Source organism: Mya arenaria, chromosome 5, assembly GCF_026914265.1.
Source record: "Mya arenaria isolate MELC-2E11 chromosome 5, ASM2691426v1".
NCBI classification, from domain to species: Eukaryota; Metazoa; Mollusca; class Bivalvia; order Myida; family Myidae; genus Mya; species Mya arenaria.
The window spans coordinates 14,585,901-14,602,875 of NC_069126.1; the positions used below are offsets into that span (position 1 = coordinate 14,585,901).

The following is a 16,975-nucleotide window of genomic DNA, read 5'->3' on the forward strand; positions in this document are numbered from 1 at the left end:
CAGGATTCGAGTAAAAAATAAAGGAGTATTCGGTCCTCAGGGGGGGACCTGTGTAACCTACCTCCACAGACTCCCGGGTGCATGACCTCGAAGTCCGGCACGTTCATCTCGCAGGCAAACTTCCTCAGGTGACATTCGGACTGCCAGGTGCCCGGCTTAGCACCTCCCCGCACACCCGATACATACCCACACACTTCGTCCACACCGATGTCCGTACATTTGGGGCATTCACATTCCGGATCGCCTTCGTCGTTGACGACACATTCGGCAGCGACGTTGTTACAGTCAAAATTGAAACATGGACCTGTATGGAAATAAGCAATTTTCAGTATCCATGAAAACGATGCAATTAAAATGATTACAGTTTTAAAGAGAAAATAATTGAGTACGTCACGGAAAAAATAGTGGACATTTTGATAACAAACATGTTTGCAATGCTTAGATGTGATACGATATAAAACACCAAAATGGCTTTCTTTGTGTAAAAGGACAGTATATAATTATAATCGCCACAATGTACTGTGATTTCGGCAGGTTTTGAACGTGGGCATTCAAATAGATTGGGCAAATAGAATCAGCAATGGATATGCATACAGATGGACGACCATAGACGAGGGTTACTCTATATGCTCTATATATGCTTAGAGTGGTGTAGGCAGATAGTATCGCTAGACGTTGTCTAAGAGACGCCAACAAGGTCAAGCCAGCCGTTGAATATAAATGACGGAAATAATCTGCGAAGGTTGTAAAAAAACACATAAATGAGATGTATTTTGAACATGAGAAGGCTCTTCTGTTTGACCTTGAACTTTGATTAACTGATATGGGTTCTGCATGTCACACGCCAGCTTCTCATAGTGAACTGTTGTGTAGAGTTATTTAAAAAATTCTCCAAAGTATGACCAATTTTCACAAATGTCATTTAAGTCTGACCTTGACCTTACATCAATCATTTACCAGACAGACCTGATCAGTATGTCAAACATTTGTACCAACTCATTTCAGCAAGAAATTTTGACAAAGTCCCCTTAATGTGACCTTGACACTAGACCTACAGAGTTGTTTCTTAAATCCCTTTATCCATGCCAAAAAACAGCATGGATACGAACTGTCGACGCCATGCCATACGCTAGCACGCCAGCCCGCCAGCCCGCTCAACGACATACACCAGTCAAATAACCTTGGTTTACAAATTTCAAACTATCTATCGCAAAAAGATGAATAATCATTATCCAAATCCATGATTATATTTCATTTCTCACCATCAGGACAGGGATCTTCATAGCAGTCCTCTGTCTGTACTGTATCATACGGTTGGCCCGGGCGATACTCGGGTCGCGTCCTTGAACTTTCACCTTTGCCGCATGTCACGCTGCATGGACCCCAGTCACTCCATGGTCCCACTGGTGACTCTATAGTTAGAACATACGGCTATTATGTATAATAATGTGTTTCTATTATTACTGGAGGAACTTTACATTTAGGCATTTGCGAGAAACGTACACAAATCAAAACTCGATCGAAAGTAAACTGTTCGTGAGCAAAGTCGCAATTACATGATTGTTAATGGCAAAATGTTTATTAAAAAGTTCAGAAAAAACACGAAGACATGACAATAGTTTGAACACATTATAAACAGTTATGTATCTGATACAAAAACACACAAACATAACCCCTTGTGCTACCTCGTACGGCATCAGATCAATCTCTGGGACCGCCTCCCAGTCCATCATACACTATATCTGCTTAAACACACTACGATCATATCTGTATATGGTGCTTACCCCCTTGTGCCTCCTCGCACGGCGTTAGATCACTCTCTGGGACCGACTCCCAGTCCATCATACACTGTATCTGCTTAAACACACTACGATCATATCTGTATATGGTGCTTACCCCCTTGTGCCTCCTCGCACGGCGTTAGATCACTCTCTGGGACCGACTCCCAGTCCATCATACACTGTATCTGCTTGAACACGCACATATTCGGGTAAATAACTAGGCTTGATGAACACACTTTCTCCTCTGCAATAAACCATGAGCGGGTAAATACAAGATTAGTACACTTCTCCTGTCCTACCCTTTCGCAATATGCTTGTATACAAGTATCACCATTAGGGCATGGGTGGTTATCCGCGGGCCGGGTACGTTTTCAAGGGTATCGCACCAATATATCAATATCATCAAATGTTCAGTGCATTTTGAGCTGCTCGGCCATTTTTATAGAAAGCAACCTCGGATGTATACGGCGCTTTACAATGTCAGAAATCGGTACACTTTAAGTCCGCTGCAAGTAGATCGCGTAGTAATTTAAATTAGCAATTAAACTTAATGACTTAACTCTTGGGAACTTAATTATGCTTGCAATTATACACTACAATGGCAATCAATTTAAACTAATCAATACATACATGCTAAAATACTACATTTAATCAATGATATAATTTATTTTTTACGAACTACCTCTACTGATGTACCGGCGAACATCCGACGTTGTTTTCGATAAAAATGGTCGAGGAGTTCCGAATGATGTTAAGTGTTTTTTTTTATGGTTTCTTTTGACGCCAGTCTTGTCGCTAACTGCTTATTGAAGAGAATGAAGGGTAAGTGTGTTTCTTGTACACGTGCTTTATTCCAAGGATGACATTCCCGGACACCTTTTAATTGTGACCAAGCCCACATGATTCGACATTCGATCAAAAACTTCCAAATTGTGCTTGTTTTTGTTTTAGACGACATGGTTTACTCTCCGCGGTGCTTTAAAAGGGAAAGAAAGTTGCGAAATATTCCATGGTAAGAGATTTCTGCGGCGTGAAATGTATTAACAGGTACCCTGTTACCCGCGGGTAATTGACGATCGGGTACCCGTGTACAAAATTTCTAACCGCCCATGCCCTAATCTCCATTATAACAACTCTGTATTCGTAAACATTACGTATTTATAAATACCCCGCATCAACACTGAGTAATTGTTTTAGTTGATAAATTTAGAACATTAAATAAAAACTTAACAATGGTAGTATGTAATACTGAGAAACGCTTGTTCAAAGCTTAATGCTTTAAAACGAGCGAGCATTATTCTTAATCATCTAAAATTAACACAATATGTTCTGACTAATATCATAAATATAATTCACCACGCAGGGAACCGTCGACGTCATGTTTGTTAAAGGGAACACGTCGGCTATTATCCAACATAATTGACTACTTCGTATCTTGCCGGAGATGGCAAGTTGGAGCGGTTCTTATTGAATGCGAGTTTAAAGGCTGGAAATGTAAATAAAAATCAAACCTTATGTTTTACTTACCTGACTCGACCTCAGTGGCAGTGCACGGGTCGCACACACAAGTTGGCTTCCCCGTCTCCTCGGACTTCACACAGTTCTGGTAAAGAGGGCAGTCTACATTGGAACACGAGTCTGAAAAAAATGCGATTATAGTTGTATGAGTTCAAACTGCCGGATTTAAGTAAACAATAATGAATATAAATATAGTATTTTACACTACATGAGGTCATTAACATATTAAAGAGGCTTCCACAAGAGTTTAAAACGGTGTATTTTCACAATTATTGCATAATTTAGATTATAATAGTAATGATAATTTCCTATTTGTACAATATGTCTTATTTCAAATTTTCTGTACGCAATCATGAATTTACCGACGCCATTCATTCAAACATTATGACGTCACTATTTACTAAATGTTTTCCATAGTCATAGATATTTCAACTCGAGTTAATGCAAAACGTGAATATTTAAGGAATGGAAGTTGAGGTGTAGATATTGCGGAATAACGTGGCTAAAATCAACAGGTATTGATCTACAGCCGTTATGAGGCTGACCAAATCCTCACAAGACAACACATTTTATATATCACATGTTTTTAATAAAGAAAAACTGGCCCCATTTTCTCAAAACTATTTAAGCTTAAAAGGCATAAGTAGCGTATTTCAATTAGCTAAAATACATACTTAAATATGATTTAAATAAATGAAAAGTGGTTTATTGGGATAAGCGTAAAGATATTTCCTATCTAAATTCGAAAAACTCCTAAAAGTAAATATTACGCAAATTATAGAGATACAAAACTAGTGAGGTAAGCTTAATCTTGTTATTAAAGACTTAAGAAGTTTCGGGACATCGTTCCCAGGTGTTTTCATTCCCCTTAATCATTGGTATTTGTTAGAAGCAGCTGAAGTTTAAATGTTTGCGACGTGTATCAAATAACCATCACACACCCTTGCATCTTCCCTTGTAGTCAATGGTTACATAATTCCTAGGTTGACGTCCGGCCTCACAGTTGGAGATGACCATATCCCGGATACTGTCGTAGGTGACGCCATCCTCACCACATACCTGCAACAAGATAGTGTGTGTATGTAAGCTTTTTTTTCTCGCACTCGGGCCTTGCCCATTCGGCGAGTGATCTGATAAGTTTGTTCGTCATTTTGGTTTTTGGAGCATGGTGCACAGACAGAATGTTATCCTTGTTAAAGCTTGTTGTTCTTTACGTGCACTAATGTATAACACTGTACATACTACTAAATCCTACATTGAATTATCACACTGCCCCTATATGAACCCCATGGCCCCGTTTCAATAAAGATTGGAAGACTTAAGATCGTAAAATTTCAGGCGTAGCCCCGTTAAGGGCGTAAACTGCTTTTAAATTAGACAAATAACCGTAATAATATTGATCGTATACATTCTGCACGTAACTTGTTGGTCAACTCCAAGCACGTTTAAGCAGCGTAAGATTTAACGAGAAATTATATTTCAACGGGTCCATGTCCCCGTTTGTCGAGAAATCTATAAAATATATGTCACTATTACACAAATTTTACCAAAATATAAAATTAGTGTGCACAGCCTGACCCCGTTATCAGAGGTTCAACGTTTTCTAGAATTTTGGGCCCGGATACTGTCGTACGTCACTTCGTCCTCTTTGTGTACCGGATAGAAAAAGTGATTTTACTTCAGCTGTTTTTATTATCTAAAAAACACTTATGCAGTGTAATTACAGATGACTTCTCTATACAACTGGATACTTCAACCGAATGAGTTTTGTTCCAATAATTTCCAATATACATACGTGTTACTCCAGTCAAACATGCTTTGTTCCTTTTTTAAGATGAACACCTTTCTGCGCCATCACAAACTTACCTTGCCCGGCTCATCACAGATCGCGGCGTCACAAACACAACACACGGGCGAATTGGCTGCTCCTGGACCTTCGGTAGCTGGATATACATAGATGATTTTGTTTTTATTTTAGGATCGTTAAAAGAGATTATTTGAGCACTCTAAATATATGTATGGCAAACGATTTGTTCAAAGTCATTTATAAAGCTATAAATAACCGTAATACTCAGGGTATTTGGTAATAATGTCGATCCAGTAATACTGTTTGCTCTAAATTTACAACAAATACATTCGGCTTTTGAATACCCTTTACATTTGATATAGTTTTACCACAAAAGAGTTTTGTTGCAAAACATTTGCTACTTTGACGCTAGCGGTTTAAGATGGGGGCGTACTCGGCACGCGCCCCCTCTTTTATTGTTTAATTTTTTTTACGTCAATATCAGAGAAATCATACAAAAATAATGCACTTGAAAAAACTACATCATATTTAATGCCAAAATGCTACATTTGAAACCTCCACAAGCCCTTGAAAACCCATTAAAACTATGTATTGTTTGTATTTATCAGGAAGGGGCGTAATTTCCTAGTTGTGTTACCAGTGCGGTCCTTTTAAGGCAAACTCCTGAAACCGCCCCTGCTTGCTGTTTAAATAGATACAACTCAACAGCAAACATTCATGTAATGAGTCTTACCAACACATTCCCCATTGTCGTCCTTCTCGAAGCCGGCACAACACGGACATTCGAACCCGCCTGGCTTGTTCGAACACTTGCTGTTGTTCCCACACGTGTTCTTGGAGGCTAGTTTACATTCATCCACATCTTCATGATTTCAATGAAACAAACAATGAACAGTAATGAAAAAAGTAATTAGTTAAATAATTCATTGTCGATTTTTCGATATTTAGTAAACCGTTTTATTATTTTTTTGTGTAATTCGAATGCCATTTTCAGACAATGCTTCTTGTGCAGGACCACAGTATGGGTTCTATGCTATGCTAATACCATTGCATTATTATAAATACTTTAAACACAGCTCCATTTTGCCACGGTCTTGCTATTGGATTTGTGCCGACAAAAATACAAAGCAAAATTTAAGAGTCATGTTTAAACAGTTATGTTCTCATATATGCCAAACATTTCCAAACATATACTTATGTGTGTAGCAAAGTTCCAAAATCAGTATTACCATCACACTGCCCAGCGCTCATTATAAATCCATCGAAGCACTCGCACTCGAACGAGCCCTCGGTGTTAATACAACGGGCATTCTGGGGGCACGTGTCGGTCGCCGTCAAACATTCGTCTATCTCTATAAAGCGTGGAAGCAATTTGTAAGACATACACTGCATAATATTCATTTAAACTTCTCTAAAAACAACATGATGCTGGAGAGTGTTTTCTTGGTTTCCATCTGTAACCGTGTATTTAATAGCAGAAAGCGCAAAATGTTAAATTATTGGTAAATGGTAAAATTTCCTGTGGTCTACTATAGTTTTATAAGGTAGCAGTACCGTGTTTTATGCTCATTTCTTTCAAATTAAACTCGGTATCCTTCATAAGAACCATTGTTTCGAAATCTATTCATCCTTTTGAATATTAAACAATATTATGGATTGTGGTAAATCTTATATGGGAGTTAGAGATCAGATCGATTCTTGTACGAGACGCATACCTGTGCAGTTCCCGCAGTCTCCCTCATAGCCCATCTCGCACTGACATACGTACAGCTTGTCTGTTTCCGGGGTCCGAATACACACTTCATTCTCACCGCAGGGGTCCGGATCGCACGGGTCCTCTGAAACAAAAATAAAAGGATATAAGCTGGTGGGGCTTCAAGCCGGGATCCGGATAATTCTCACCACAAGAGTCCAGCTCGCATGCTTTCTCTGGAGATTAAATATGAACATATATGTTGGACGAAATACTTGGGCCAAGACAAGCCCACTGCTTTCAGCATTTATGCATTGATAGCAGGTGACCATATATATTATACATATCGCTCTTTTTACAACGGTACTCTTTATATAAAGGTTAAAAGTATGAACATATTGGAACTAAATGTGTCTGCTATAGTACAGTCGTAATAATCGTAAAAAGATCAGCTCAAAAGAACAAACACATACCAACACAAACATGCACGCCGTCCCCATAGAAACCATCCCTGCAGTGGCAGCCGTACCGTCCGTCCTGGAGATCGCACGTGGCGTTCTCATGGCACGTGACTCCCTCCTCGGGCATGTTTCCACCCGGCTGGCAAACCGACCGGGACCCACAGCCATCCACCACAAACTCGTCTCCGACCTATGGTTAATATTTCTTAAACAACGTTTGATGTTATGTGATAGACCCAGGGTCTGCTATAAATTGTACTTAGGATTTGTATATTGTAAACATAGTGTTTAATCCTAAATATGAGGATTGGATTTATCATATTTAATTTCCAGAGAACGTTCATATGCAATAGTATACTCAATATTGGGCTGTAAGAAAATAAACAGCTTATGAAAGCCCTCCCCTAAAATGAAGATAAAGTTTACCATCTACTCACACTGTAGTATTGGTCATTGAAGACACAGCCGCATTCCTCTTCCGGTACACAATCCTCCCCATCTAGCATGTACCCCTCCTTACAGAAGCATCCCTCATGGCATCCATCCGTATCTCCGCCGGACAAGGTACCGTTCTCCCCTGGAGTTGTGCCAGATCGGAAGTCAGCACACGTGGGTTCACCAAGGGGTCCGCATATTTTATACTCCATGTTCTCTCCACAAGTATGTTCTGAGATGAAAAGAAAATTAAGAAAAAATCAAGGCACTGGAAGTACAATAGGTTAGGGTACCTTGCATAGGCGGTTATCGCAGTCGATTGTAGCGATATGTAGCGTACAGCTGTAATTCCCTTATGCTTGAAATCATTGCCGATTTTTATCTCAAAATACTGAGAGGGTGAAAACGAGTTGTATGGAAACTCTGCTGATGAAGAACTGATAAAAATATGTGACACGTCAAGGCTTAAACACTCAGCATGCAGTTGTCCACATGCATTGCAGCTGCGTCACACAGATGTGTGTGCGTGTGCGTGTTCGTGTGTGTGTATTTGTAAGAGAAAACGGGGGGGGGGGTAGCGCAGTCACGCTGTTTTCTGCTTCTACTTCTGTTACTGCTGCTGCTGTTGCTGCTGATGCTGCTGCTACTTCTGCTACTACTACAACTACTATGGCTACAACTACAATTCTGCAATCATCATAACTCACCGCAGAAACCCTTGCTCCGGAAACTTTTCACTGGCGATTTGTAGACGCGCAAGCATGTGTCAACCAGCGTTTCCGCCGCGTTACAAAATGCTGAAACAGGATCAAAAAGGATATTTGATATGATTATAAAAAGTAAATGCTTTAAACAGACGCATATCAATGAATCTCATATTCTCTGTCTCAATTTAAGAACATCGAGAAAGCTTTTAAATGTTAACGAAACTCTGATCATTAGAATTTCGTGTTACATGCTAGTGACTTACCACCTTCAATGTCGCCATCGACTTGACACATGTCATACAGACAGGATGTATAGTACATCTCAATTGCCGTTTCGTCCATACCAGATATACATTCCTGAAATAATCATCAAAGAGTAATCTCTATATTGTTTAATGAAGTATAATGCTAGGTTCAGAATGTTTTTGTTACGCGTTTTCAATTTGTTTTAGGCAACTCTCTTAAATGGATTACGGAAAGAATAAGGATTGACTTTTTTACAACCTTATACAACTTCATCTTATCAACTGCGACTATGATATATAAGTTAAATTTTGTATTCCAAGATGCCAGTGATAAAAGTACGTATGGTATCTACCAACCTGAAAAGGCCCGTTAGTGTCCCAAATCTTGTCGCACGTGAATTTGGCCTGCTCTAGGTTAGTGCCATTACAAAGGCCGGGGTCGGGAGGAGCGGAACAGTCTGAAGCGCACTCGGGATTCTCCGCCACCCATGCAGGAACTACCCACGAGTTGCCGAATCTGTTCACATTTTCGGCCTGTTTGTGTAAATGGACGTGTAAACAACTGTCATTTCAAACTATGACTTTGTGACATAAATGATAACTTGCAAATACAGCATATCGAACTTGTCTTTTGGCGTCCGGACAAAAAATATCTCAGTTCTCAAATAGCATTTCTTATAATTTACCAGACTCTTGGTGAACTCATTTCTGGGGGGGGGGGGGGGGGACGGCCCTTTGCTATGTACGTCGGGAGGGTCGCCTTTTTAGTTTGACACTAGTTTCCTAACAACCCACAGGTGGAGATGGCGAATGTACAAAAGATATCCTGTTGTAATATTTTAATAGTAGTACCAAGAATATGTACAGAACAAATACTTGCTGTCCTGCATGTGCCCCTTAGTCGGCGGGAGACTGCAGCCCCACGGTTAGGTCAGATAAATTATGGCTGTCCTACCTGTTTCCCCTCGCCATCGGGATAGTGCGGCCCACAGTCAGTTCAGATAGATAACGGCTATCCTAACTGGGTCCCTTCGTCGATGGGACACTGCGGCCCCACGGCAGGTAAAATAAATCACGGCTGTCCAACCTGTGTCACTTCGTAAGTGGAACACAACGGCCCCACGTTCAGGTAAGATAAGTTAGGGCTGTCCTACCTGTTTCCATTCATCGATGATGGGACACTACGCCCCCACGTCCAGGTCAGATAGATTAGGACTGTCCTACCTGTTTCCATTCATCGACGGGACACAACAACCCCACGTCCAGGTCAGATAGATTAGGGCTGTCCTACTTGTTTCCATTCATCGATGGGACACTACGCCCCCATGTCCAGCTCAGGTTAATTAGGGCTGTCCCACCTGTTTCCATTCATCGATGGAACACTACGCCCCCATGTCCAGCTCAGGTTAATTTGGGCTGTCCTACCTGTTTCCATTCATCGACGGGACACAACAACCCCACGTCCAGGTCAGATAAATTAGGGCTGTCCCACCTGTATCCCCCTCGTCGTCGGGACACTGCGGCCCCATGTCCAGGTCAGATAAATTAGGGTTGTCCTACCTGTTTCCATTCATCGATGGAACACTACGGCGCCACGTCGAGGTCAGATAAATTAGGGCCGTCCTACCTGTTCCCCCCCCCTCGTTGTCGGGACACTGCGGTCCCACGTCGAGGTCAGATAAATTAGGGCTGTCCTACTTGTTTCCATTCATCGACGGGACACAACAACCCCACGTCCAGGTCAGATAAATTAGGGTTGTCCTACCTGTTTCCATTCATCGATGGAACACTACGGCGCCACGTCGAGGTCAGATAAATAACGGCTGTCCTACCTTTCCCCCCCCCCTCGTTGTCGGAACACTGCGGTCCCACGTCGAGGTCAGATAAATTAGGGCTGTCCTACCTGTTTCCCTTCATCGACGGGACACAACAACCCCACGTCCAGGTCAGATAGATTAGGGCTGTCCCACCTGTATCCCCCTCGTCGTCGGGACACTGCGGCCCCTTGTCCAGGTCAGATAAATTAGGGTTGTCCTACCTGTTTCTATTCATCGATGGAACACTACGGCGCAACGTCGAGGTCAGATAAATAAGGGCAGTCCTACCTGTTTCCCCCCTCGTCGTCGGGACACTGCGGTCCCACGTCGAGGTCAGATAAATTTGGGCTGTCCTACCTGTTTCCATTCATCGATGGGACACTACGCCCCCATGTCCAGCTCAGGTTAATTAGGGCTGTCCTACCTGTTTCCATTCATCGACGGGACACAACAACCCCACGTCGAGGTCAGATAAATTAGGGTTGTCCTACCTGTTTCCATTCATCGATGGGACACAACAACCCCACGTCGAGGTCAGATAAATTAGGTCTGTCCTACCTGTTTTCCCCCTCGTCGTCGGGACACTGCGGTCCCACGTCGAGGACAGATAAATTTGGGCTGTCCTACCTGTTTCCATTCATCGATGGGACACTACGCCCCCATGTCCAGCTCAGGTTAATTAGGGCTGTCCTACCTGTTTCCATTCATCGACGGGACACAACAACCCCACGTCGAGGTCAGATAAATTAGGGTTGTCCTGCCTGTTTCTATTCATCGATGGAACACTACGGCGCAACGTCGAGGTCAGATAAATTAGGGCCGTCCTACCTGTTCCCCCCCCCTCGTTGTCGGGACACTGCGGTCCCACGTCGAGGTCAGATAAATTTGGGCTGTCCTACTTGTTTCCATTCATCGATGGGACACTACGCCCCCATGTCCAGTTCAGGTTAATTAGGGCTGTCCTACCTGTTTCCATTCATCGACGGGACACAACAACCCCACGTCGAGGTCAGATAAATTAGGGTTGTCCTACCTGTTTCCATTCATCGATGGGACACTACGCCCCCATGTCCAGTTCAGGTTAATTTGGGCTGTCCTACCTGTTTCCATTCATCGACGGGACACAACAACCCCACGTCCAGGTCAGATAAATTAGGGCTGTCCCACCTGTATCCCCCTCGTCGTCGGGACACTGCGGCCCCATGTCCAGGTCAGATAAATTAGGGTTGTCCTACCTGTTTCCATTCATCGATGGAACACTACGGCGCCACGTCGAGGTCAGATAAATAAGGGCTGTCCTACCTGTTCCCCCCCTCGTTGTCGGGACACTGCGGTCCCACGTCGAGGTCAGATAAATTAGGGCTGTCCTACTTGTTTCCATTCATCGACGGGACATAACAACCCCACGTCCAGGTCAGATAAATTAGGGTTGTCCTACCTGTTTCCATTCATCGATGGAACACTACGGCGCCACGTCGAGGTCAGATAAATAACGGCTGTCCTACCTGTTCCCCCCCTCGTTGTCGGGACACTGCGGTCCCACGTCGAGGTCAGATAAATTAGGGCTGTCCTACTTGTTTCCATTCATCGACGGGACACAACAACCCCACGTCCAGGTCAGATAGATTAGGGCTGTCCCACCTGTATCCCCCTCGTCGTCGGGACACTGCGGCCTCATGTCCAGGTCAGATAAATTAGGGTTGTCCTACCTGTTTCTATTCATCGATGGAACACTACGGCGCAACGTCGAGGTCAGATAAATAAGGGCCGTCCTACCTGTTTTCCCCCTCGTCGTCGGGACACTGCGGTCCCACGTCGAGGTCAGATAAATTTGGGCTGTCCTACCTGTTTCCATTCATCGATGGGACACAACGACCCCTCGTCCAGGTCAGATAAATTATGGCTGTCCTAACCGTTTCCATTCATCGATGGGACACAACGGACCCATGTCCAGGTCAGATAAATTAGGGCTGTCCTACCCGTTTCCATTAATCGATGAGACAAAACGGCCCCATGTCCAGCTCAGATAAATTAGGGCTGTCCTACCTGTTTCCATTCATCAATGGGACACAACGGCCCCATGTCCAGGTCAGATAAATTAGGACTGACCTACCTGTTTCCCCCCTCGGCGTCGGGACATTGCGGCCCCACGGTCAGGTTAGATAAATAACGGCTGTCCTACCTGTTTCCCCTCGTCGTCGGGACACTGCGGCCCTACGGTCAGGTCGTCGGCGGGGTCTCCGTTGTAGTTTCCACACAAACCGCACGTGGTGTTGGCGAACGTTCCGGGTGTGTGGACCTCCACGGCAGCCTGGCCGTTCCAACTCACTTCAACACCGATATCGGTGTATACGACCTTTTTGGAAAGATAACGTTATAAGTCGAAATTAAACTTTGTCGCATCTTTGTGACATAATTTCGCCAAAACTCCAAAACAGGAGCTAAATAGACCATGATCATCTGACAGCAACGGTAAACATTCTTCTTTAGGTTATTCCACGATTGAAAATAAATGTTATTGTTTTTTTCCTTTCAAAAAATCGATGTTGTTTATTTTTTTTATAAGAAAGTTTATTCAACTTTTGCTGTTAACATTAAATATTGTACTGAAAAAGGCCTACACTATAATGTCATTAACATTCAAAAAGGTTTATAAAACAAAATGTGCCTATATCATGTATGCTAAGCCTATTTGAAGCATGTATACATACGACATATTTCCCATATTTAGCGATGTTCACTTTCAGTTGTCTGTACGGCAAGTTCACAGTCCGTCCATTGATTCTCACCTCACCGCCCGCCAGGAGCAAAATGGACTAAAAGATAAATTAGCCGACTTCATGTTTAAGCATTATTCTACTCCGAGACGTAAGTATAATATTAATTCTCAGAAAGAAGTATATAACAAAGGGAGAGAATATTCTAGTAGTGGCGGTTTCCGCCTCTCCACCACGAGGTATTCGGTTCGACCCCCATCAAAGCCTGTCAAAATGGACACCGGGACTGGTTTCTGTGAGTACAGGAAATGGGCTAGAGAGAGATTAAATAGGCTACTAGCTTTCGCAAACGAGCTTAAAATATTTTAGTATAATCTAATTTGATAAAGGGCCATTTTTCTCCGATTCCTTAACCTAAAACTTCATTCGGAACTCCTCGACCATTTTTATCGAAAACAACCTCGTATGTATTTAGACGGTTTTCATACTCAGAAATCAATATGTTTAAGTTTGCTTCAAGAAGATCGCGTAGTAATTTAATTTAGCAGTTTAACTTAATGACTTAACTCTTAGGAATCTTAATTATGTTTGCAATAATACACTTCACTGGCAATTAATTTAAACTTAGATCAACAAATACCAGCAAAAACACTTCATTTCATTAATGATATAATTTAGAAATTACGAACTACTTTAACGGATGTACCGGCATACATCTGAGGTTGTTTCGAGAAAAATGGAGAGCTCCGAATGCCTAAAACTTATTTTGATCGATACGACTCGTACATTGTTTTTAAATAACAAAACATTCAGGGCTCTTTTTCAATAAGATATTCTTCGTCGCAAACATTACGCTGGTTCCGAAAAGTGACGTACAGAGAATATGCAGAAAATGTCCTTACGATAGTTTTATTGAAGTAAAGTTCACGCCCAAAACGAGGATACGCCTGGAAAATTAGAAATCTTAAGCCTTACGATATTTCTTTGAACGGAAATGTTTAACAAAATGCCCCAAAACACACACAATTAAACACTTACGTAGTCATAAATGTTGAACGTAACTTCCTTTACCCACGACGCGGGCCCTTTCACTTTCCCCCGTGTTTCAAACGTGACAAGAACTTCAAAACTGGGCGTGGTATCGTAATCATCACACGTGTCACGAGCCATTACGTATTGACACGTGCCTTGGTACGTAATAAGCCGCGTGTCGTATGTGATACAGTGAGGGTCACCAAAACACGTGCACAACGCAAGGGCTACAAACAGATGCTATTGTAGAAATTATTTAGTTTATGTTTTTTTTTTACTTTAACTTTCGATTAAAATATCACAAAAGTGACAATATAAAGTGGCCTGATAAGGCAGGTGACCCTTTAAAGCAGGTGACCGTTCAATCAGGTTTGAATGTAATATACACAAACTGCATGCATCAATAGCTTACGTTCGCACGTAAATCCGTCTCCTCGGAAGTTCCGGTCACATCTGCAGTCGTAACTTCCGGCCAGGTTGAAACAGCGTGCGTTGGCGTGACACTCGTGCGTCCCTTCCGCACACTCGTCGATGTCTGCAGGAGGAAATATGAATTAGATTTTCTACAAACATGATACAAAGAGGCTGATATTTAAGGCTGACTGACGAGAAAGTGTAACATTTCCGATTTACCTTAAACTTAGGTTTCCACCAACATAACTGACCATATTGTCCCCCCCCCCCCCAACCCGCCACTTGTTTGCAGTAGTGTAGATTTTGTAAGAGTTTTTGTTTCTTAAAAATGTGCATTCTTTTGAGTGAACATGTTCAATTTTGATACGTTCATGGAAAAAAAAGATTTTTTAAGGCCTTCTCAATTTTGTCAGGATACTCCATTAATCTAATACGAAGCAGTGTTAAACAGCATTATGCACCAGTCATGTGTAACCACGCCCCTCCCCCCACATCCCAGGTCCGGGGTTATACCTGGGATAGCCGGGAAATGGGCCGTGTTTTTACCTTCCAGGTGGCCCCGCAGTGCCGGATGAATGCGATGGTTTTGTCTTCGCGTCAAAAATAGCGGGGAATGGGCCTTACCTAGGGTCCTTGGGGTGCGGGGCATTTTGGCTGGGATTTTACCAGCAGTTCATCTCCGCAGGGCGGGGATTTTACCTGGGCTTGGCTGGACCGAAGGCCAAGTCCCCGCTATTCCCCGGACCTGGGTGGCCATGGTTACAATTGAGTGGTGCATAATTTGAAAGTGAGTTGTGTGCACCTTAATGACAATGTGCGAATACGATTTGAATATATTCATTATACACATAAGACGTAATACTTTAAACTTTAGTCATGCTCCAGAAAACTAAAGTTGTATTAATATGCATCTAAGGGGAGTTTTATTCTTGAGCTGTGACATATTCTATATGTGGCCTTGAGTATGCATTTGAACTACACACCTTCGCACTTGCGTGGCCCAAGCTGCCGGAAGCCCGGTTTACACGTGCATTCAAAGGTTCCGGGAAGGTTTTCGCAGTCAGCGCTCCACGGGCATTGGTTCATTGCACACTCGTCATCGTCTGTATACAGGGATACAATTTACGGATTTAATTTCATCTTTTATTTTTGAAATCAAAAACTTGTTTAATATTTTTCTCTTAAAACCCACACGATGGTAACATTCAGACATCCAGTTGACCAAATAAAGGCTTGTATTTTGTTAAGAAATTATAACACTTGATTGTATACTCTTATCGATTACTTTGAACACCTCTGATAAACTACCACCAACAAATTTCTAGCGTTGCTAAGCTCCTATTTTAACATCATATTATATTTTTATTTAAAATCAAAGCACTGAAGACTCAGAAGACAGGTGTGTATCTCTATATAAGTGCAATCGAACATTATTGAAACAGAGCTGCAACGGAATAATACAATAATTGCACCAGCACAACAATGTGTTTTCCAGTGTACCGTAGCAGTTTCTGCCGTTCGCCCAGACGTCTGGACGCCCCAACCCTCTCCAACCCGGCTTACAGTAGCAGTCGTACGCGCCATGTGTATTGATACAGCTAGCGTGGTCGTGGCAGTCGTGGAACTCGCTACGACACTCATTAATGTCTGCGAAAAGAAGTCGCGTACAAAGTTAAATAGTTTGTATCTTGTATGTATGAATGAATTTACGCTACACCGTCATGTACTTGTTAGTTGTCAAAGTAACGTTAACTTGAGTTGCAACGACGTTCATGTAATTTATTTTATTAACGGATCGATGAGTCTAATAAGGAATGTGTTGAATGTGTGAATGAACATAATTTATAAAAAAATATTGCACAAGTCAAAGTCAAGCTAGTTTAAGCATATAATAACAATTCAAGGGTATTAAAGGGACAAGACTCCAGATGGTCCAAAAATCGGCACAAACAATATTTCCTCAAAACAAGCCTAGAATGTTCAATGCGAGCTAGTGGGAGCGGAAGATAAGTCAATTTACATCTTTTAAATAATTAACGCAACAGTCATATTGTTGCTGTCTCATGTGTTTTCCCGTTTAAAATCGCGCATAATGGTTTCCCAGTTTAAATTATACATGTTTATGAGTACAGATAAATATACCGATGCTATTTTTAAACTTACTGGGATTTACGTGGTAGACAACCCTAGTAAATTTCAAATTCGAGAAATGCGCATAAACTGCGAAAGATGCATGTGTCGCAAGCGATGTGACCAGTAAATAAGATTCAATGCGTTGTAAACAACGATGTCAATTTTATGTAAGTTTTTGACCATTTTCATGCAATTGAATCATCTGGTGTCTAGTC

At 42.2% G+C, this 16,975-nt stretch overlaps 1 protein-coding gene across 1 annotated transcript in view; it reads right to left on the reverse strand.

Annotated features, from left to right (window-relative positions):
- LOC128234628 (uncharacterized) overlaps positions 1-16,975 on the reverse strand; it is a 71,039-nt gene that overhangs the window by 1,631 nt on the left and 52,433 nt on the right. The window contains exons 37-56 of the mRNA XM_052948983.1: positions 16,128-16,274; positions 15,611-15,730; positions 14,626-14,748; positions 14,220-14,440; positions 13,176-13,280; positions 12,647-12,820; positions 9,005-9,181; positions 8,666-8,759; positions 8,403-8,492; positions 7,698-7,927; positions 7,273-7,450; positions 6,822-6,944; positions 6,336-6,458; positions 5,840-5,968; positions 5,166-5,242; positions 4,241-4,358; positions 3,309-3,419; positions 1,897-2,025; positions 1,263-1,412; positions 62-304 (exon numbers count right to left, since the gene is read on the reverse strand). Of these exons, the coding sequence (XP_052804943.1) occupies positions 62-304; positions 1,263-1,412; positions 1,897-2,025; positions 3,309-3,419; positions 4,241-4,358; positions 5,166-5,242; positions 5,840-5,968; positions 6,336-6,458; positions 6,822-6,944; positions 7,273-7,450; positions 7,698-7,927; positions 8,403-8,492; positions 8,666-8,759; positions 9,005-9,181; positions 12,647-12,820; positions 13,176-13,280; positions 14,220-14,440; positions 14,626-14,748; positions 15,611-15,730; positions 16,128-16,274 (2,862 nt within the window). The remainder of the gene's footprint in view (positions 1-61; positions 305-1,262; positions 1,413-1,896; positions 2,026-3,308; positions 3,420-4,240; positions 4,359-5,165; positions 5,243-5,839; positions 5,969-6,335; positions 6,459-6,821; positions 6,945-7,272; positions 7,451-7,697; positions 7,928-8,402; positions 8,493-8,665; positions 8,760-9,004; positions 9,182-12,646; positions 12,821-13,175; positions 13,281-14,219; positions 14,441-14,625; positions 14,749-15,610; positions 15,731-16,127; positions 16,275-16,975) is intronic.